Source organism: Aspergillus pseudonomiae (genome assembly GCF_009193645.1).
Source record: "Aspergillus pseudonomiae strain CBS 119388 unplaced genomic scaffold BDV37scaffold_6, whole genome shotgun sequence".
NCBI lineage: Eukaryota > Fungi > Ascomycota > Eurotiomycetes > Eurotiales > Aspergillaceae > Aspergillus > Aspergillus pseudonomiae.
In genome coordinates this window covers 548155-568383 of record NW_022475998.1, presented here as the reverse complement: position 1 = coordinate 568383, position 20229 = coordinate 548155, and the positions used below count along the sequence as shown (strand labels likewise).

General features: G+C 50.4%; 8 protein-coding genes across 8 annotated transcripts; 5 read left to right on the top strand and 3 right to left on the bottom strand.

The window, feature by feature from the left end:
- Nucleotides 1-13: 13 nt before the first annotated feature.
- BDV37DRAFT_279044 (uncharacterized protein) lies at nt 14-833 on the top strand (the record flags this gene model as incomplete). Its single annotated transcript, XM_032086240.1, has 3 exons — nt 14-282; nt 380-456; nt 529-833. 3 exons carry the CDS (start codon nt 14-16, stop codon nt 831-833), a joined length of 651 nt encoding a protein of 216 aa, XP_031945878.1.
- A 997-nt stretch (nt 834-1830) lies between these two features.
- BDV37DRAFT_296014 (uncharacterized protein) lies at nt 1831-2518 on the top strand (the record flags this gene model as incomplete). Its single annotated transcript, XM_032090018.1, has 3 exons — nt 1831-1881; nt 1943-2314; nt 2366-2518. The coding sequence occupies 3 exons, from the start codon at nt 1831-1833 to the stop codon at nt 2516-2518; spliced, it is 576 nt and encodes a 191-aa protein (XP_031945877.1).
- Nucleotides 2519-3122: 604 nt separating this feature from the next.
- Nucleotides 3123-4058, bottom strand: BDV37DRAFT_279042 (class I SAM-dependent methyltransferase; the record flags this gene model as incomplete). The annotated part of the gene is made up of 1 exon (XM_032086239.1): nt 3123-4058. The coding sequence occupies one exon, from the start codon at nt 4056-4058 to the stop codon at nt 3123-3125; it is 936 nt and encodes a 311-aa protein (XP_031945876.1).
- Nucleotides 4059-4678: 620 nt separating this feature from the next.
- Nucleotides 4679-6022, bottom strand: BDV37DRAFT_279041 (FluG family protein; the record flags this gene model as incomplete). Its single annotated transcript, XM_032086238.1, has 1 exon — nt 4679-6022. The coding sequence occupies one exon, from the start codon at nt 6020-6022 to the stop codon at nt 4679-4681; it is 1344 nt and encodes a 447-aa protein (XP_031945875.1).
- Nucleotides 6023-8722: 2700 nt separating this feature from the next.
- Nucleotides 8723-10859, top strand: BDV37DRAFT_296012 (uncharacterized protein; the record flags this gene model as incomplete). Its single annotated transcript, XM_032090017.1, has 1 exon — nt 8723-10859. The coding sequence occupies exon 1, from the start codon at nt 8778-8780 to the stop codon at nt 10857-10859; it is 2082 nt and encodes a 693-aa protein (XP_031945874.1). The 5' UTR covers nt 8723-8777.
- Nucleotides 10860-12640: 1781 nt separating this feature from the next.
- Nucleotides 12641-13145, top strand: BDV37DRAFT_174120 (uncharacterized protein). The gene has a single exon (XM_032079392.1). The coding sequence runs from the start codon at nt 12693-12695 to the stop codon at nt 12948-12950; it is 258 nt and encodes an 85-aa protein (XP_031945873.1). The 5' UTR covers nt 12641-12692; the 3' UTR covers nt 12951-13145.
- An 850-nt stretch (nt 13146-13995) lies between these two features.
- Nucleotides 13996-16045, top strand: BDV37DRAFT_296009 (sugar porter family MFS transporter; the record flags this gene model as incomplete). The annotated part of the gene is made up of 7 exons (XM_032090016.1): nt 13996-14078; nt 14139-14596; nt 14656-15017; nt 15075-15224; nt 15290-15501; nt 15563-15655; nt 15705-16045. 7 exons carry the CDS (start codon nt 13996-13998, stop codon nt 15967-15969), a joined length of 1623 nt encoding a protein of 540 aa, XP_031945872.1. The 3' UTR covers nt 15970-16045.
- Nucleotides 16046-18716: 2671 nt separating this feature from the next.
- Nucleotides 18717-19999, bottom strand: BDV37DRAFT_279038 (glycoside hydrolase family 88/105 protein; the record flags this gene model as incomplete). The annotated part of the gene is made up of 3 exons (XM_032086237.1): nt 18717-18803; nt 18866-19296; nt 19378-19999. The coding sequence occupies 3 exons, from the start codon at nt 19997-19999 to the stop codon at nt 18717-18719; spliced, it is 1140 nt and encodes a 379-aa protein (XP_031945871.1).
- Nucleotides 20000-20229: the final 230 nt, after the last annotated feature.

The following is a 20229-nucleotide window of genomic DNA, read 5'->3' as shown; positions in this document are numbered from 1 at the left end:
ATTCTCTCATACGATGCCCTCTAGCCCTAGAACCGTCCTTATTACTGGCTGCTCGGCTCACGGGATCGGAGCAGCTCTGGCCCTCGGACTCGCCCAGCAGGGTCACTTTATCTTCGCTACGGCCCGATCCACCGCGAAAGTCCCGAGGACCCTCGCTTCGCTGGCGAACGTACAAGTACTGCCACTGGACGTGACGGACCCTACTACGATTGCCGCGGTTCTGCGCGCGGTAACGGAGCATGGCCATGGCCTCGATATTCTGGTCAACAATGCCGGGACGGGGTACACTATGCCTCTACTGGAGGCTGACCTTGATCGCGCGAAAAAAAGTCTATGATGCGAATGTGTGGGGGCTGCTACGGCTTATCCAAGCATGCAGTGACCTGCTCATCAGTTCCAAGGGACGCATTATTAATATGAGCAGTGTGGGCGCTGTCGTCAATACTCCCTGGATTGGTAAGCTTGCTGTTTCTTTATTTGTTTTCTCTTATTTTTCTCTTGAGCTAAACTACAACTACCAATGACTAGGCGTCTATTCTTCATCCAAGGCCGCGGTCGCACAACTGTCCGAAACTCTTCGCCTGGAGTTAGCTCCCTTGGGGGTCAGCGTGGTCTGCCTAATGATAGGCACCATCACCACCGCGTTTCATGCCAATGAGCCCGAGGTAGTCTTGCTGCCGACCTCACGATATGCAGCGGTGCGACAAACCATCTCCGACTGGGCGACCGGTCGAGCCGGCTCCAAAGGCTGCTCCGCCGATGAGTTCGCCGCCTCCATTGTCGACGATGTGCTGGGCAGGGTCGAGGACTCTGATGAGTGGATATTTAGGTGAAGGCGACGCCGTCACCCAGCTAGCTTCTCAAAAGCTATATCCAAAAGGGAAGAAGAAACTAGGGACAAATAGCTGGCCATGTTAGCGTGTAGCCCACTTGGTGAATTGGGGGCCGAGAGGACTCTATAAGTGGGTCACATTTAGCAAAGAGCCCTATACCATTGCTATGGTCATGCAATTACGGCCCTAGCAGCCCTTAGTGCAAATGTGCCCTAGTGTTCATGGCTTGACCCACAGAGGCACCAGGGTTCCAGAACAACCAGGGATCCGTTCCTGGAAGGCATTAGAGTCTAGAGAGCAAGATTTCCAAATGCCCCACTGTCAGCAATGTTGCAGAATCACCCCACAAGTAACCGGAAATTGGGCGAAGAAATGTCCGAATCGGTATATTCCGCCGGTGGGAACATCTTGGCAGCTGACGGCGTGAGTCCTGTTTGAGCTGGTGGAGTATAATCAGCATTGTTTCTGGACCTTCACGGCTCTGGCGCAAGTTTTGTGAAGAAAGCTGCTGAGAAGGCTCCTGGCTCTCGACGCATGGGAGTTGTACTCGGCCGGGCCGATTAATTACTGTTAATAGAGGAGGATGTCTCTGAATGTGCTGTAGTCCAGTAACTTGCTGAGGAACGGTTTGCCAGATGAGTCAAGGATCAATATGGGCAAAATTGTCGTGAAAATTTCTAACCCTATGAACTGCAGCCTATGTGGATCTCCCAGCGACCGGTTTTAGATGTCTTATATTGGCCTCCAATTACTTACTCAGAATGCTTGTTTAGTGGTGTTGGGGGCGAGGAAATGGAGCAGCAGTGGCTTGAAGTAAACCCATCCTGGCTCGTTACCAACTACAGTGGAAACTAATGAAGAACATATACTTTTGTTTATCGTGACTGTAGCAATATAAAAGGGAGGATAGTCACTCCCACATGAGAAATTCATTCGGCAGGACTCGTCACCATTCCTTCAATAACTAGTACTCGAATCTAGACGTCTCTCCGCAACCATGAGATTGACACAGTTTGCTTCTATCCTCGCCGCCGGCTTTGTTGCTGCCGTAAGTCCCCCAATCGGTACCATCATGGGAGCCTAGAACTCTCCATAACACCTCTTCGCAGGTTCAAGCGCTGGACGAGTCTCCAATCCCTGGATATGGTGTTCAGGAGCCCTCATGGGAGGTTGAGACGACGCCAGGAGGTCCCAAGATGATCCTCAACGGAACAGTCCAGCAAGTACACGCGCAGCTGTTAGAGATCAACCCCAACTACGATGACGAATTTGCCGCTGTGTTGGAGAAGCGGGAGACAACAGTACTTGACAAACGGGACGATATCAAGTGCAACAACTGGCCAAAGGCGCGCCGTGGTGACATCGAAGCCGGTATCAAGCACTTGCGTGGGGTTTCGGGACAACCTTCGAACGGGCCTGGACCTGGAAACTGTGGACGGGTCAGCTGCTCATGGGGCGCTGCCATCTGGTGGTGCAATGATGTGAGTCTCGTAGCAAGCTGTATCCAAGCGCTGTACTCACATTTTGAACAGAACACATTCACCAAGGTTCTTCCCAGCTTCAACAATATCGCTGATGGAGCCCAGGTAATTCTCAACAACTGCCAAAGAGGAGGAGTAAAGCTTTCCGGACAGGACTTCCATTCTGACAACTGGAATGTGATTGTTCGGGGAGACAGTTGCTAGAAGTGAAAGTCTCATGTTGGTGTATGTTAGTGTAGATAGGGGGATAAATTAATTTAATGGGGTAAGGAAACACAGCAGGCCAATCATATTCACTATACCTGCTTACACGATAGAAACAGGGCTCGAGTCTAGCGTCCGAAATGTTCAAGAGTCATTTCATCTCCTTATGCAGCAAGGGTCTACATGATATATTTGACACAGCCGGCATGAAGGGTTGCCTCAACTCGCTACTTATTGATAATGCCTGCCATTTCCGGCCGTTTTCGTAGTTGAAATTCATTTGCCCCAGTATCTCAGTATACATAGTTGGACCCTGGAGAGGCGCAAGGGTGAATAGTCTTCCTAAGTGTTATGTCATGAACAGGAGTGTAGGTGATGAGGCTCCCAGCTAGCTTGGAAAACGCCTAAGCTGAAAGGGTTCAATTTGCAAGTACAGGACCTGGGGGATGGCAAAGTATTAGGAAGTGAACAGACCCTCAAGCTAGTAGAGCCTGCGCAGCCAATTACATCTATTGAACACCCTTATTGTTGGTGGAGAATCTTCAATCCATATAGCTCCGTTATCCTGACTTGTCTGCAGGATTATCAAGATGAGCGTCCGCTATTAATCTGGAACGGCGCCAATTTCGCCAAATTGGAAGCGCAGGAACCTTGCGCTGTCCCGTACCCCAGGCACCCAAGAACGTAAATACATCAGCGCACGAAAGTCAAGAGGGAACTGTTCAACCCCTGGAGCTTCTGGGAGACGAATCGATTCAGCCAATTTCAAATCAGGATGGACGAGCTCTAGCATCTTGGGATCGTCCACAGAGGAACGAAACTCGGTGCCGGTGCTGCGAATGGACTGTATTGGCGTTCTTTCATTGAGGCTTTGTAGAGTAGCAGAATTAATGCAGTCAAAAAGTAGTTCCCCCTGGCGGAAGCTTTCACACACTCGTTGTATCAGTCGTCTCACATTGTCTTCAGGCAGATAGGGCAGGAATCCCTCCATCACGACAAGCACCGACCCATCAGTGGAAATTTCATGTATCCAATCCTCATTCAGGACGTCAACTCCGAGGAGAGAGTAATCGTGACTAGGGAAGGATGTAGATTGAACCTGTCTGCGAAGCGCAATGACCTCTGGAAGGTCAATGTCAACCCACCGAGTGTTTTTGCCCCATTTCACACGGTCCATCCGGCTATCGAGGCCACATGCCAGATGCAGAACAGTAGTGTTAGGATTTTGTTGGAGGAAGTCCGAAGTCCAGCGGTCAAATTGCCTCGTTCGGACAGCGATGGTCACCATTTGGTTAGGAGTCATAGTCATTGCGGTGACATCGAAGTCAAGGCGCTCCAACACGTCTTGAGCGTATGGATCACCGAAAATGGGTTGAGGCGTGGAGAAATCATAGGCTCGGGCAACAAGAGTGACGAGGAGGGTCTTCGCAACGCCGTTGAGCTCAACCTCTGCCTTCTTGGTCACCATACTTGGTTCGCTCGAGGGGAGCACATAGGCACCACTGGTTCTATCCAGATCATCGTCCTGGTCTACAACCATAGCTCTCTGCAAAGCTCAATTTGGGCGGAACGGTTTACTGCGAATATGCAGAGATAACGATCCAGTCCCCCACCTCCAGAAGCTTATATACTGTGGTCAATTCAGGAGGGGTTATTAGGACGGGGGCAGTGCACTGGGGGGATCTACATGATTGACACTGCTTTTGGAAGAGGAATATATGCTCCCGTGAAGAAGCGTGCAACAGAAATCGCACGACATACCCTCCCGACCACTATTAGAATTGTAGTTGCAAATTGGTTGCAAGTATTTCACCTACTCCTAACTGCCAGTTCTTAAATATGTGTGATCCCCGTATCGTGAACTCCCATAACTCTCCCAAGAGCACCCTCAGAGTTGTAACAGTTACGGCTCTCCTTGGCTCAGTGTAGATTACTCACTGTCCTCCATTTGATCCCTTGTGAGATTGTCTATCCAACATAGAGTTTACTTTCTTACCACCGAGTGCCCGTCAATGTGAGTGTTTATGGCAGACAACTATCTGGAGCCTAGATAGACGGAGAAGCCTACACGCAATTTCGACAGCGATGAGATGAGCAAGGTGTGGCGTGGGACCGTAAGATCTAGCCCACAGTCGGCAGCGCGAGATACTAATTTGTTTTCTAGTACCGGGCAATGAGCCAGCCCCTCCGCTCATCGTCGTCCATCGCACGAAGGAATGCTGCCTCTCCTCTTTTGAGGCAGGTATAGGCCGACACCAAGTCTCCCATCCTAGTTTGGATGCAACGGTCGGCTTCTAATGCCACTAAAGCCTCATCTAGCGTTGTGGGCAACACGATCTTGACACCCAGGCTCTCACGCTCCTGCGAAGATAGTCGAGCAGCAGCGGTATGACAGTGGCCCCCAGTCAGGGGCAAGTGGGTTGCCATCCCGTCCATCCCAGCGCTGAGAATTGCCGACAGAACCAAGTACGGATTCGATAAGCCGTCCACTAACTTCAGTTCAAACCGATTGTGTCGAATTCGGCGTAGTGCGACCTCTTTATTTTCCCATCCCCACGCCGCATACTCACCTCCACTCCAGATCCCCGTAGCAACCCGAGTGTAGCTGATGTCATGGGGAAGCGAAAACGCCAGGACTGCAGGAAGATGCGTCATGATTCCGGCGAAAAAGGACTCTACGCTTGGCAGAATCTGGGCTTCTTCCTGGCCTTCCAAAGCGTTGACAGACAGGTGCACATGGGCACCATTACATGGCTTGTCGGGGATGGGCTGCGTCGAGACGGTCGCCCGTAGACCAAAGCTTCGGGCCACGATCATGATGGTTTCGCGAGCCCGCAGGAGCAGATCGATCGCCTGGAGAGGGCGTGCCGGCGGAAGCACAAACTCCCACTGACCAGGAGCTGCCTCGGCGTGGAACTGTTCCAACTCGATCCCTACGGTCGCCAATGCACGGGCCACAGCCTCGATCAGATCCAAGTATGTCCGGTCTTGCGGAGTCATGCTGCTGAACGAATGCTCGCAATTGATTGCGTTGAAGCCCACAACCTTGTCCCCTTCTTCTCTTGGTTGCAGGAAGATGACTTCCACCTCGAACCCTACCAGGAGAGCGGTTTCAGTGTCACGCTCCAGCAGATCGTGCAATGCGCGAAGTCTAGACCGCGCACATTCCGCGATGGGGACGCCATGCTCATCAACACAGTCCACATTAACCACGGCACGAGTCCCATTTGAGCCGAACTGACAGTATGCGGTGCTAAGATCTGGCCGGAGGTGCAGCTTCCCCGTAGGGCTGGCACCCTCAGCGAGCCGGTCGCCAGGAAGGAGATGGAGAACAGCACTGGTCATCGAGAGGAGTTGACCGTTCTTGAGCATGTCAGAGAATTTCTTTTTGGGGATCATGCGGATGAGGGGATTCGACGTCAAGGTAATGAACTGCAGCCAGACAAACTCGACCCGATCATTCTGAGCGAGGAATGTGTCCCAAACTGCGCTGGACTGCTCCATTGGTATCGAGCTGCGCGTCACAAAGGGAGCGGGCCCCAATATGCCTGCTGAATGGAGTGTTACAATGAAGGACTAAGAGAAGTGTTAGAAGGAAAGGTCACAAAAGATACGGCAAGGAGACGGAGAACAAAGGGGAAGAGCTAATGCGACCATGAGACTTTCTATCCCTGATCGGAAGCATTGATAAGTGTTAAATACTGGGGAGTGGAGCTCGCAGAGGTACTATTCTCGAGCTGAACCCACTTAGTCGACTGTATCTTGAAGCTTCACTGGCCGTTATGCAGCAGGATCCCTGTCGATCAACGAGGGGCCATTTGGACACGTCATCTTCGATTCGGAGTGGTGTGTGTTCATACAAAGTGTGTATGGACTATATTAAGTTTCTGATGAACCAAATTGCGCATGTTATCTCAGAATCTCTAGTGCAGAAGGCGGACCACGACTCTGAATATCTTGAACCAATTCTCTGGAACAGTCCGTTTTTATTGTCATTGTGAGGGGGCCAAACTAGTTGCTAGAGCATATGGAACCACTGTCCTTGAATACGTCTAATCGATATGTTCATAGTTCGGGGTGGTATTGAGATACATCTCTGATATACCTGGCGTTGGTATAACTTCATGACAGATGTTCACAGGATTCCACAAGAGACCTTTGTAATCAAGGTTTTCCTGTCTCTCGCGCAGAATCTGAACAATTGAACCGGTCGGGTAGCGTCGACCAACATACCAATGGCCAGGAACGAACCTACTACAGTTGACTGGCCACCTGGTAGTGTTTCCAGACGAAGTGGCCGTCGTGAATTCTCTTCCACTGGATGTCGGGCAAATGCTATGCTGTGGTGTAGGGCCGACATCCGTTAACTGGGTAGCGACATCGTTACCGTCATGCGATGCAGCTTCTCCGGCACCTGTCTCTTTAATGCTGCGACTGCCTCAGAAGCCTCAACCTTGGACGTTCCGGCCATCTTCCTTTCGCATTCGACTTTTTCGATCTGGTTGAGCGGAGCCTTCACAGGAATAGGCGAACTCGACGCCGTTGACAGATCCTTTGCCGGGCGTGCCTCCCCCGGAGCAGTAGGTATTAGGCCGTTCTGTAGTTGTTCCTAGACATGGAAAGGCATCTACCAGACCCACTTGTGGCGGCGACTTGAGAAGCCCATGTTGCAGTCGCAAACAGGAAGATAAAAAGCAGGAATGGAGAAAAACCCATGATCCTCAGCAGCCTCACCAAAGGTAGTGCTACAAGCTAAACTCGAATCGAGTTAATGAATCTATGTATTTTGGGAATTGCAGATCGGGTTCGCCCGAATATATATGCCGGTGGCTGTTCATTTTCAATACCGAAATACCACGATGGACCTCAAATATTGTGTGTGTTATCGGCCTACCTGTGCTGTATTGGAAGTGGCCGCGCAAGAGTTCGCACCCTAGTGGAGCTTTTAATGCGTGTGATAGGTATATTCAACATCGGATCTGCGCGTCGCTCGCGATCTGCACCCCTGCGTAATTCCAGCTGGGAGCCCTTTCAGCTACCGCATGCTGTGCCCGGCAGAGAGCTTTGGGGCCAAACGAACAAGGAAGAAGTCTTTGGAATATTTTGTTTCCAATCAAGATTGGTGCGTACCCTCCGAATTTTCCTTCTGAAGATGGTCTTGCAAATTACGTAGTAGTCTAAGATCCGAACAGAAGACAGGGGGGATTGCTCGATCAGTTACTAGAGGCACCAGACAGGAAGAAAGGGTTGTAAGCCATAGAATTCCGGAGCTGAACCTTGCATATTCCCTCGACTTCCACGCTCACAAATATAACCCGAGCTCCTCAGTCCATCACGTTATGTAAAAGATAGCTCTAAATCTGTGAAATATGCCTTCCAGGCTTCTACTGGAGCCAACTGGGAAGATAGCTGGGACTTTTCACGCGAACCGTTTAAGGTTTCACTAGTCTACACTGTCGAGCTGCAAGTTGATGCGAACTCGGCCACCAGCGGAAAAGAGAGCCGAGAGTCAAGGAGCTCTGGCTCTTCAGCTTTCTTGTTTGGGCTACCGCGTTCCATATAAGAAAGCTAGTGATGCATGCTACTCATCTTCAGCTCCCGAAGCGAGTTCAGCTACCCCACAGGCCGGTGGAGACATGGCGATCTGAGTCCCGAGATTCCCGCCCGACGGCGAATCAAGCTCGATTCGTCTGGCCGTGGAGGAAACTCTCTTGCACTGATGGTGATAGTGTTAATGGAGATATCTGATTGAGTGGGGCCTAATGCAGCGAGAAAATCCAAATCACGGCCAACGTACTTCGTATAATTGACGACAAACAATTCTCCACGAGGCCATCCATCAACCAACCAACTTGACTCGAACCTAATGGAGATCTATGGATCGGCCCGTATGAGGCAGAATAGTGGGATATCAGGGCTAAATGCCCCTAGTCAACTTACTTCCGTCACCTATGCCGAGATCTAGTGAGACATAGCCCTCGTGAATTGTATCTCAGCTCGCCACACGCCCTCTCTTTCCCCTATATTGCGATGATCGCCGATACTGAGTTCATGGCTCCGGTACAGAGTGGGAACTAGATCCATTTTGTTGGGGTTGGAACAGGCCTTTGGCATCCTGCATAGAGCCAGACGCCAACACGATGCCACCGCACGGCGCGCACAGCTGTGACAAATGCGAATATAAATAACATTTTCTCCCCGTGCATTTCATTCCGTATTCGAATCGTCATCCGTTCATTCTTCCTTCATATCGGTCAACATGGTCCAAGCAAGATGCCTGTTGGCCCTCATCCTCGGTATCTCTGCATACCATGTGGAGGCCCGAAGCTCCCCCCGTGGTAGAGCCAAGTACACCCTCGATGACATTCATCCCTTGACGGACCCGAGCTCGGGTCTTGTGAAGTGTTGCCCGGAGGGAACCGAATTCGATGGCAAGAACTGCGTCCTTGGCGTACCTACCTGTCCTGAGGATTTTATTCGCAAGGATAATAAGTGTGTCTCGAAGTTCAAGCCGATCTGTCCCGATGGAAGCGAATACGATGGGAACCTTTGCGTGTCTAGTGTTCTCCCCAATTGCCCGCCTCCTACCATCCTCAAGGGTAACTCGTGTGTGGCCGGACCCCCAACCTGTCCCGCTGGTCTTGAGTATAACGGCAAAGTCTGCCTATCAAAACAAACGCCAGCATGCCCTACAGACTACTCCTTCAATGGCAAGACTTGCGTTAGTGTTAAGAAGCCCCAATGTCCTGAAGGCCTGAAGTTTGGCGACGGGAAGTGTATCAGTGTCGGCTCCCCCATCTGCCCTGCTGGCTCAGAGTATAATGAGGAACTTGGAGTGTGTGCTTCTATTGTTGGTCCCGTGTGCGATGAAGGAAGCCAGCTCAAGAACGGCGAGTGTGTGTCTGATATCCCGCCATCCTGTCCTGAGGGCAGCACGTTCAGCCCTGCCACCGTGAAGTGTATGTCAACTGAGAAGCCGACCTGCCCAGCTGGATCCGAACTGGATCTCCACTCGCAGAAGTGTGTGCTTAGTGAGGAGGCCCAGTGCCCTCCCGGTAATGTCCTCTCCACTGATCTTGCTTCCGGTGTTGCCCGCTGTTGTCCCGACGGTATGGCTTGGAATGGTGACGTCTGTCGCTTCGAAATTGATTCGAGCGGTCAATGCCCCCCCGGCCTCACCCAGGTCGGCAAGTACTGCCAAAAGCAAGTGGCGATGATTCCCCAATGTCCCCCTGGCGCGAAATTGGATGGTAACCGCTGTATTCTAACGGAGCTCCCTGAATGTCCGCCCGGTCACATCCTGGAAGGATCCACTTGCTCGATCATCGAGAAGCCCCAATGTCCTCCTGGTTTAACACTCTCTGGAGAAAATTGCATTTCTACCGTCGAAATTAGCTGCCCTCCTGGAACTAAGTTCGAGAAGGGTATTTGTTTGAGCGTCTCCCCGCCGATTTGTGAGGAAGGGTTCATTTTCGATGGAGCTAACTGCGTCTCCACAACCCATACTCCCACATGTGCTGAGGAGGGCAACACCCTAGATGGGGAGGACTGTGTCACTCCACATATCCCAACCTGCCCTGAAGATACAACATTCGATGGTACCCGTTGTGTTTCTACCAGCACTCCTTCCTGTCCGTCCGGCTCTGTCCATAACGGCGAGGGTGACTGTCTTACGAGCTCCGTCCCTCAATGTGCTCCAGGGTCTACTTTGGTTGCTGGCGGCTGCATTGTTGGGATTCCCACCTGCCCCAAGGGCACGGTTTGGGACTCCAAGCAGTGCATTAGCCCCAAGGACCCGGAGTGCCCACCCGAGCACAAGTGGAGCAATGGCAAGTGTATCAACCTGGTGAACACGGAATGTGAGCCGGGATATACCATGGTGAATGGCGAGTGTATCTCCGATAGCAAGCCGGAGTGTGCTCCAGGAACCACCTTCAACGGTCAGGAATGTGTGGGAGAAGTCCCCAACTGTCCTGAAGGACTTATATTTGACGGAGCGGAGTGTGCCCATCCCGAGGAACCTGCCTGTCCCACTGGAATGAAGTTCAACGGCAAGAAGTGTGTAGCGCAGAGGCCGCCTGCTTGCCAACCTGGTACCGTCTTCGACAAGAAGACGAAGGAGTGTGTGGCTATTGAGCCACCTCAGTGCCCCCCTGGTCAGGTCTTCAATGGCAAGAACTGTGCCCTGGCATCTGGAGGCTGTATGAACTTCGAGTATTGCCCTGCGCTAGGCGGTCTGTCCACGGGCGATCTTTCCACAGGTGGCCCTTCTACAGGAGAGTCGGGATGTCCTGAGGGCACTGTGTATGATAAGTACACTGGCATGTGTGCAGATTGGTGAATATGGACGTGAGATTTCTGCTTCGTTTATCACATGCAATAGTGCTAGGTAGACCCAACATTATATGTTCATGAGCTTTTTTAGTATGTACCATTGATCCTTCATCCATAGTTACCGCTATGATATATCTACTCCTATACATTGCGTACAACAGGGGCCCATGGGGAACACGAAAAATAAGCTACGTGCAAGATCCGGAGGTCGACTATAGACCGACTTGACTGGGCGCTGCAGTATAGGGAAAACCATGCAAACATCTGTCTCGCACCTTCTATCCCAATGGTATATGGCTCCGTAACTCCGACTTGGTCAGAGTTGTAGCAGATGGGTCGCTTACGAGGTTCAGCGTCAACTACGGGCTGATGAGTTACAATCGCAGCGTTGACGGTGTCGCTTTCCAGAAGTATTGTGCGTCTCTGACAATTTAAACTGACCTTGAAAGTGGATGGCTATTGTCAAGCTCACTCTTAAAATGAATACTCAAGACTTATATATAAAAAATTGCAATAACTGGTGATAGTCACAACGTCCAGTTGGAGACAGTGATTTCGCGCAAAAGCTTCGTGATCTCGCCCCACTCGGCTGAACATGAAGAAAGTCGAAATCCCGAGGACTAAATAGTTAGTAAATGAGCAATCGAAGATTCGTACGTCGAAGTAGTGCAAATTTCGGCATCTGAGTCTCCGTGGCTCATCGACTCTGTCGCCGAACGGGGCATGATTCTGGTAGTCAACGAACGACCTTGACCGGGTATAAAAAGAATTGACTGGAATTAACCGAATTGGTTACCATCAACTAACCATAGGGGAAGAAAAAGTAAAATTGCAGGATAAGATCTATATATATAGAGGAGAAAAAGGCTTCTATCTTGTAATAGTTCCCTGTGCACCTTTCTTGTTATACCTTTCTTCGTCATCTTGTTATCACAACCGATATGCCGCCGATCGAAGCGCCGGCCCATTTTGGGCTCAACTGCACGAATATCATTCACGAAAAACCAATCCCATCAAAGAATCCAGCAAATGTAGAGCTTCCAAGTGTTTACAGTGTAGGCAAAGGAATCGGGCACAGATCGCACGTGCGTATGCACAAGCGCGTGCAACGAGTATCATTGTCATGTCTTGAACAGCGTCAGATCTCGAGAATCTCAAAGTGGAGCCGGAGGGGTTTACCAAGAATCCCGATTTACATGTCCGAGCCTTTCCTGGAGATGCGTCGAAGTTGGAAACCTACATCAGACTGAAGTTAACGAGTGAGGAAGAGTTTAATGAGTGATTGGACTGTCTCGTCAAAAATGCGGCTCGATTGGAGCACAATCGAGCAGTCGAAGGATTCACAGGAAAGCTTCATCAAGTTGATCCGAATGGGCATACCAGTCTCATTGATCGACACTATATAGGCCCGTACTATGCTAGCCACCAGCTGCTACTTCTTCTGATGAGCCCTCAGAGTATTGGGAAACAGACTATTAATACCACGTCCATGAGGTCTCATGTTACAGCCAGTTGATTGCATACCGCTTGACTGAACATGTTGGTGAGATCTATGCCGACGAAGGCCCTGTCCGTATACCGCTGCATCCCGGTGGCATAAAATCGGACAGCACGAACAATCTTCCGGACGTTGTCAAAGCAAGTAAGCTTTTTGACATCCGAAAGCATATTAAGGTACTAACATCAGTTTAGCTTTCTCAGATGATATCACTCTTTGTCCAGCGGTGTGTGTTTTGTTTTCCAGAATGTCTCGACCGTGGGCATCTGGTCGCCTCATAAACTCAAAGTGGCACGCAGCTTGGACAAAAGGCTAGGGTTGACTACAGTCACGTTCCACATAATGTATTTTAGTTGGGTGTCAAGGCCGTTCCCAACTGGGCCAAAGCCCAGTATGATCAGACTGATCTGCCTGGATCGCACCTTCTTTAGCTATGGCGCTGTGGTAATTGAAAATCATTTTGTTATAATTATTTTAAATGTAAGCTGTTCTTGGGCTATATTCGACACTGCTTACCTGCGGGTATATAGGAAATGTAGCGACCTCGAACTAATTATGGCATATTTTCAGTATTATTTTCGGCTTATTTACCGTAATTAACCTAAAGTTAATACTTTACACTTTAGAAGAGCAGCGCAGAGTCATTCTCCAGGTAGCGTCTATTTAAACCCTCGTTTGTGGCGGGCCTTAGTATTTCATGGCGCCTCAAAAAACTCTGTTCACCATGTATCACGAGAAAGGTATACTTTGATTGGGCTACATGGAGCCTTACAAGATATTTTTATATACAGGAGCTCCGACAGATGACGAACCACCCTGGCAGGTAGGTATATACATCTGCTGCTATAGAGAGCAGTGAGAGGCAGTTCCTCCATGTCGAAGGACAAAGCACCCTCATTTCATAAGTTTAACTTCCCGCATATAGTCCATCTGGCCTCTCCAATGCCACGCTGCTCACCCACACGTGGGCCACCGTTTTCTTAGCCTTACACCCCGCATTGCCTTATTCTGGAGACGTGACTCAAGCTTGACGTGTAGAGGATTGGTGCGTGTCTGGGTTGGAGATACGATTCGCTCCGAGGAAACCACCTGAAGCATGCAGAGTGTAAGATGAGCCTTTCACGGACTGGTTTCATTGCGGTTGCTGTTGGACCAGGATCTGGCGTCGGTTGTGCGAGGCCGCCATTGCGTCCTTGGCAAGCCACAGCGCGGATGCCGAGACTCGCTCGTAAATTAGCCCCCAAGCCCTAAGGCGTGTGTCGACTAATGGCAGGAGAGCGTTATATTACCACCGGCCATGCCAAGGGTTTGTACGTCATGGATAACTGGCCCAATTTCTGATTCTGAGCCGTACGAACTACTCCTTTGAGTCTAGGGACGATGGAGCCGACGAGCCACTTCCCCAGGGCGCCCACCATGCCACGTCCAATCCCCGCAAAGCATAGCGTCTTTCCCCGTATCTTGGCCTTCCTGATGCCCTGGAGAAATCCAGTGGGCTCGGATTACCGCTTTGATCTAGCCGAGAGCTCGGAGGGGGGGTCCAATACTACATTTAAATAACTACTGGTAGCGGCTCGCGATTTCGCCAGCTCCCGTCTTTTCGTCCAGACTTCGATTCGCGCCAGTTGCGCTGTGCTTGAACAACATGTTTGGGTTACCGAGGTTCTTTGGATTTAGAGGCAGAGCCTTGAACTTGGCGATCAGTTCCCTGGGCAGTCTTGATTTCTTGTACGCCGCCGCCTCCGTCGCATGAGATCCGGTCTCGCAACTGACTGGGGTCGTAAACAGGCTTTTCGGATATGATCAGGGTGTCACCGGTGGTCTCCTAGACCTGCCGTCGTTCATCAAATACTTCCCCGACATCAATGACAAGGCGGAGGGCATCGACCAAGCTTTGAAATCGCAGCGCAGTTTGAACCAGGGCATTGCCGTCGCATCGTACAATTTAGGATGTTTCTGTGGCGCCATCTTGACCATCTTTATCGGAAATCCGCTCGGTCGACGCAAAACCATCTTCATCGGCTGCTGCACGATGGCGACTGGAGCTCTATTGCAGGCCACCGCGTTCCGTTTGCCGCATTTCATTATCGGTCGCATTGTGACTGGGATTGGGAATGGGATGAACACGAGTACTGTACCCACATGGCAGTCCGAGTCATCCAAAGCCCACGATCGCGGAAAGTTGGTCATGATTGAGGGTATGCTGATCACGGGAGGCATTACACTTAGTTACTGGATCAACTACGGTGAGTCCTACATGGTCCACTTGCCCAGGCGAGGGGCATTGCTGATTGACCGTGAATAGGGTTTTCGTTCATCCCCGACAGTGAGGTGGCGTGGCGCTTTCCCCTGGCCTTCCAGATCCTGTTCGCAGTGGTGATTTTCATTTCGATTATGAATCTGCCAGAGTCTCCTCGTTGGCTGGTGATGCAGGGCCGCAACGACGAGGCTTTGGAGATTCTGGAGTACCTGAATGAAAAGCCCCGTGACGACCCCTATATCGTCAATGAATTCAAATCTATCCAGGAGACAGTGAAGGAGATGTCCAAGGGTTCTTACCGCAGTCTGTTCGACATGAGCGAGTATCGTGAATTCCATCGTGTCGCATTAGCCTATGTCAATCAAATGTTCCAGCAGATATCCGGAATCAACCTGATCACGTACTATGTGAGATATTGCCCATGCTCCTGATATGGGCTACATCATACTAAGACGATCTCTCAGGCTCCCTCTCTGTACGCCGAGATTGGCCTGGGCGAGGGCAATCTGCCGAAGTTGCTAGCGGCCTGTAACGGCACCGAATACCTCCTGGCTGCATTTATCCCGATCTTCATCATCGAAAAGGCTGGACGCCGGCCACTCATGCTGTTTGGGGTATTTAGCCTGTTCCCTGTCCGTCTGCTGTGCAATGGCCGCTGCTAACATTGATCTTTCCGCAGGCTGCGGGCATGTCGATCTCGATGGCTGTGCTGGCGGGTACCAACTACCGGTTGACGCATCTCGGTGACAGTCAAGCTGGTATCGGACAGGCCGTCTTCCTTTTCGTTTTCAACACCTTCTTCGCCATCGGTTGGCTTGGAATGACGTGGTTATACCCAGCAGAGATTGTGCCACTGCGCATTCGTGCACCGACCAACGCACTGGCAACGAGGTAGGTGTCTAGCGTGATCCTTGTCGCTTTCACGTTGCAGCCAAACTAACTTGCTTGTTAGCGCGAACTGGATCTTCAACTTCATGGTGGTGATGATTACGCCGGTTTCCTTCACCAACATTGGGTACAAGACCTATGTCATCTTCGCTGTTATGTAAGAGTGCCATGGTTCCCTGAAAATGGCCCTAAACTGACAATACCAGTAATGCATTCATGGTCCCCTGTGTTTACTTCTTCTTCCCGGAAACTCGGTACCGTTCCCTGGAGGAGATGGACAATATCTTCAAGAAGTCCACGAATGTCTTTAACGCGGTGACCATCTCCATCAAAGAACCGTACCGCTACGATAAACACGGTCAACTCAAGCCAGAGTACCTCGAGGAGGCCATCCGTCGCGCGAGCGCTACCGTCCAGGCTCCCACGAAGCCCTTCGAAAGCGACGACAGTACCACTGAGGTCAAGGCTTGAGCAGTACGGAGGAGAGATATGTAATAGATGGCGAGTTGGTCGCATGTATATCACTTATACCCACCGGCCCATTGCGATTTCACTCGGGCTGTGTTCTTCCCCAAGTCAGTTTCTAACATTCTGCTTGATGCGTTCGTTCCTTGTCCTTTGCTTAATTCAAGGCTCCTAGAGACCTAGAGAGCCTATTCGCAATTCTACTAAATCTTTGACCATTATCCAAAGCTGATCCTTGGGAGTGTAACACAGTCGCACTGCCTTGTGTCAATGCGACTAGCTCTGTAGCCGTTATTCCAAGCTTGCTAACCCAGTTTTTCTCCATGGCTTACAGCAATCCAGCCACGCACATTTGGCGCACGGTGTCGCAGTATCTGTAACAAGCCAAGTTCCAAATGGCGCAAAACAAGCATATCGCCAAGGTCAAAGCGCACTCAGTCGGATATATTAGGATTTAGCTGTAGCCATGCTGCAAGCCATCCTCCTTGCACCATCACAGCGAACGCCAGGCCAGGGGCCACCGTGCCGGGTCCAACAGCTGTGGTGTTGGTGGGCAACCTGATTGGGAGTCTGACTCAACACCATGGATTGACGCTTGCCAGGATTCACGAGACAGCGCGTTCCGAGTGGATGTGACAGTGCTCAGGCCCGATGGCGTCCAGACAGTTGCGGCCGTGCGGGCCAAAGAATCCTCCAGAGGCTTGGCTGTGCGGTCCGAGTGCTGGAGCCGGCTTGGCATGACAAACACAAAGAAAATGGAAAGAAAGAGAAAGAGAGAAATTCATACAGAAGTACAGAAAAGCTGGAGCCTAGCAAGCATCCATGGGTTCACATCCGATATAACCGAACCTGGATCACTTTGCGGACATGTGGGTTGGGATCTTATAACGGTCGTTCCGATGCTTATCCTCGGAGCACATCTCGCAGTGATCCAGCGTTATGACACCCGTGCAGTGCAATAAGCGAGAAGCCTTTCTCGGGTCCCTCGATGGATAGGTCATGTTGGGATTCGATGGTGGTACTTTTGACGAGAGTTGGCTGTCAAATTTGGAAAGTATCCCGCGTGGTACGATATCTAATCCAGTCTGACACCATCTCGAGAGTCTGAACCCCATTATCCATTGGGTAAAGAGGGAAACACGATGCGATTGAGATGGACCAAACACGATAATCGAGTTTAACCTCGAAGGGCGGAACACGAGGGCCAAGCCGCGGTCATTCCACGGGTTACCTGATCGGGAAACCCGGAACCAGCGGACGTCAGACTAAAGGTCTTGGCAGGGAACAGCCAATCACATGCCGCAGGTCACGAAAATACTCAGGCACCCATCGCGTGGGTTGCCTGTTTTTTCGGAATCATCCGGCAACTTCCTCATTCCATGTAGCCCTACCACCGCGATGGAAGCCATTCATTGTCACGCTCTAATGGATGACAGTATTCTCCTGGATTTGGACATGTCGTTTAATTGACCGTACCCGTCAATTTTGCCACACCACTACATGTACGAGGACAGTAGTCAGTCAACTTACGGGAGCATTGGCGATGTCTCCTACCCTTCGTCTCATATCTTATCGCTGGAAAACCATATGAATAGAACTGTAAGGCACCCTTTCCTCCTACATGACGGTGATAGGAGCTTCAACCCCAGAAAGGACAGATTGGTTCGTATCTACAAATACGGTCAACTCCCATGAGTGAAGCGTACTTATCAAAGCACTATGCAATCGCATCTTGGAAGTGACATCGTGAGAATATCTCATGACGGTAAACCCTTTTCGGCCAGGTTTAAGATATCCTCAAAATGACCATCGCAACCCTGAAGGTCCCGTCCAACCCGGTTTTTGATACAGGCGTTGCGGAGAATACGATCGCTCTTCAGATAATAGCAACTAGGTGCCGTCAACAAGTGCCCTGATGGATGCTGGATTGCAGCTTCCATCTGTATTTAAGATAGATTAAACCCAAAGACATCCTTAGGTGACATGTACTATGCGTCCCTTCATCGAGTGCAGGCACGATTTGCCTTGCCCTTCATGCCATTCGATGTCTCATAGGACTTCACAACCAAGTCCATCCCATTAAACCGAGACTGTCGAGTTTCCAAAATTAGGTACCACAGGCATTCCAAGACATTGATCCAACCAGCGATCGAATAGAAAACGACTGCCGACCAGCTTAATCGCAAGGCAACTTTACTCTGCCCCTGGTGCAGCGTAAGATCTGAAGCTGTCTAGAGGTCATGATCTTCGTCGTTTGGATCAGCTCCCGCTTGAAGACGTACCTCTACTATCTCTATATCGCTCTGATAAGCCGCGGAGTGTAATGGTGGCCAGCCCTGAGCGTCCCAACAGTCCAAGCTTGCTCCTCCACCAATATATATCAAGGCCACCTTTGGCAATCAATTCCTGACATCCGCAATGCGAAGCATCCAGAGACACCCCTATAGGGTAGGAAACTAAGGATTATACGTCCTCCGCTATAAGGAGTGAAGTTTAAGACGTATGATCCCCTTCACCCACTATTCTAAAGTTTTGGTCCATGTTAGACAGAGTGAGTATAGAGAGAGCTAGAGAAAATCTGGATAAGCAATGCAAGGGAAACGTCGTAATGTCAGGAGTTTATATCCAAATAGTAACGCTCCGTGTAGGTCTGTAGAAGTAACATAATGTTCTGTGATTGAGCCCTTGGCTAATATCTCCTAAACCTGACTCTTTCTGTTCCAATCCTTTCATCTCTTCTTGGTCACCGCGTATTAATAGGCCTCGAGTTCGTAACTTGCGTACATGAAGGGCCCCGCGCCCTTAACATCATTCTGCACAACGGGAACCGATATGTAATACTGCATGCAGTCAGTTAAGCCTACCATCATTATATCGGCGCTCGCTAAAGATCAGAGCTTACCTCGAAGCTTCCGTTGCTGCTTAGGCTTCCTACCTCCACCGTCCCCTCCCAGTTCAACGTCCCGTTGTTATTCTTGCTCAGAAACTTATCCACCAACAGCTTGTACCCGTTGTCGGCTGCCTGAGAGTAATCGCTTGTCTCCAAGTATCCATTTCGCATACCCTTCAGGAATCCATAGGTGAACATTGCAGACCCACTGCTCTCAATGTAGTTCCTGGGGTCGCTTGGATATGGCTCATTCATGATCAACCACCATCCACCACTTTCATCCTGAGTCCGTTTAAGCACCTGTGCGAGTTTCTGGAAGCGGCTGAGGTTGGTCTCCCAGCCTGGGTGAGACTTCGGGAAGTAATCCAGGATATCCACAAGAGCCATAAAATACCATCCTAGGGCGCGATTCCAGACAAGCGGGGCAGCACCGGTTTCGGGATCTGCAAGTGATTGTTATTATCTTGCTTTGTGAAATTAGAGGATAGTGGGAGGGGTTTAAACAGCGAGCATCGTTGACATACCAGCCCAAACAGCAGTTTTGCTGTAATCAAATCCGTGGGCAAGCAGCCCATCCTCCCGCAAACAATGCTCCTCGATCAAGTCATACTGGAGCATGATATCATCCCACGCAGTACTATTGTCTGCATCGAACCATGCAGTATACAATGCGTAGAAATTCGTTGACATATAGATCCCATCCAGCCACATTTGGTTGGGATAAGTCGGGTCTCGATGCCAGAGCCCGCCTCCCTCGTTGCGCGGTGTCAGATCGATCTGTCGTCGAAGAGTGTCGGCACCTAGCTTGAACCTCTCTTGACCAGTGGCGGCCCAAGCAGACAGAAAGTTTGTGCCGATCCGGAGATCGTCGAGGGAGATCTTATCGGACAGGTTATAGCTTATCAATTCACCTGAATCACTGACAACGCCCGAGAGTTGAGACTCTATGAAGTCAAGATATTCGGGGTTACTGGTTTTGTTATGTGCGAATTCAATACCCCGGTATAGAACCCCATAAGCGTAATTCCGGGAAAGGGGCACCGACTTGGACAACCAAGATGTAGCCATCCATTCTGTGTAGTTGTTGTTGCTGGCAGCCAATGTTGTGCCTGCCGTAGTGGCGATGAGGGCCAGAGATGGTCGCATCTTGAGAAGAGTGAAGTAGACTAGTATAACGGTCAATACTGCTCTTTCTCCCGATAGTAGATCTCTACATGCTCCATGATCTTATATTTACAATAGCCTCGGTTAATTTCATCGTTATACAAGGAGCTCTTAAGCCAAGAAACGGATGAATTCCTTCCTGGCAGAAACCCCACGAATAATACCCCACAGCTTTAAATCTAGCTACGTATAGCACCCTCTAGCATGATGTT

Excerpts from the sequence above, each read along its gene's own strand:
- BDV37DRAFT_174120 (XM_032079392.1), top strand. The coding sequence starts at position 12,693 with ATGTATTTTAGTTGGGTGTCAAGGCCGTTCCCAACTGGGCCAAAGCCC.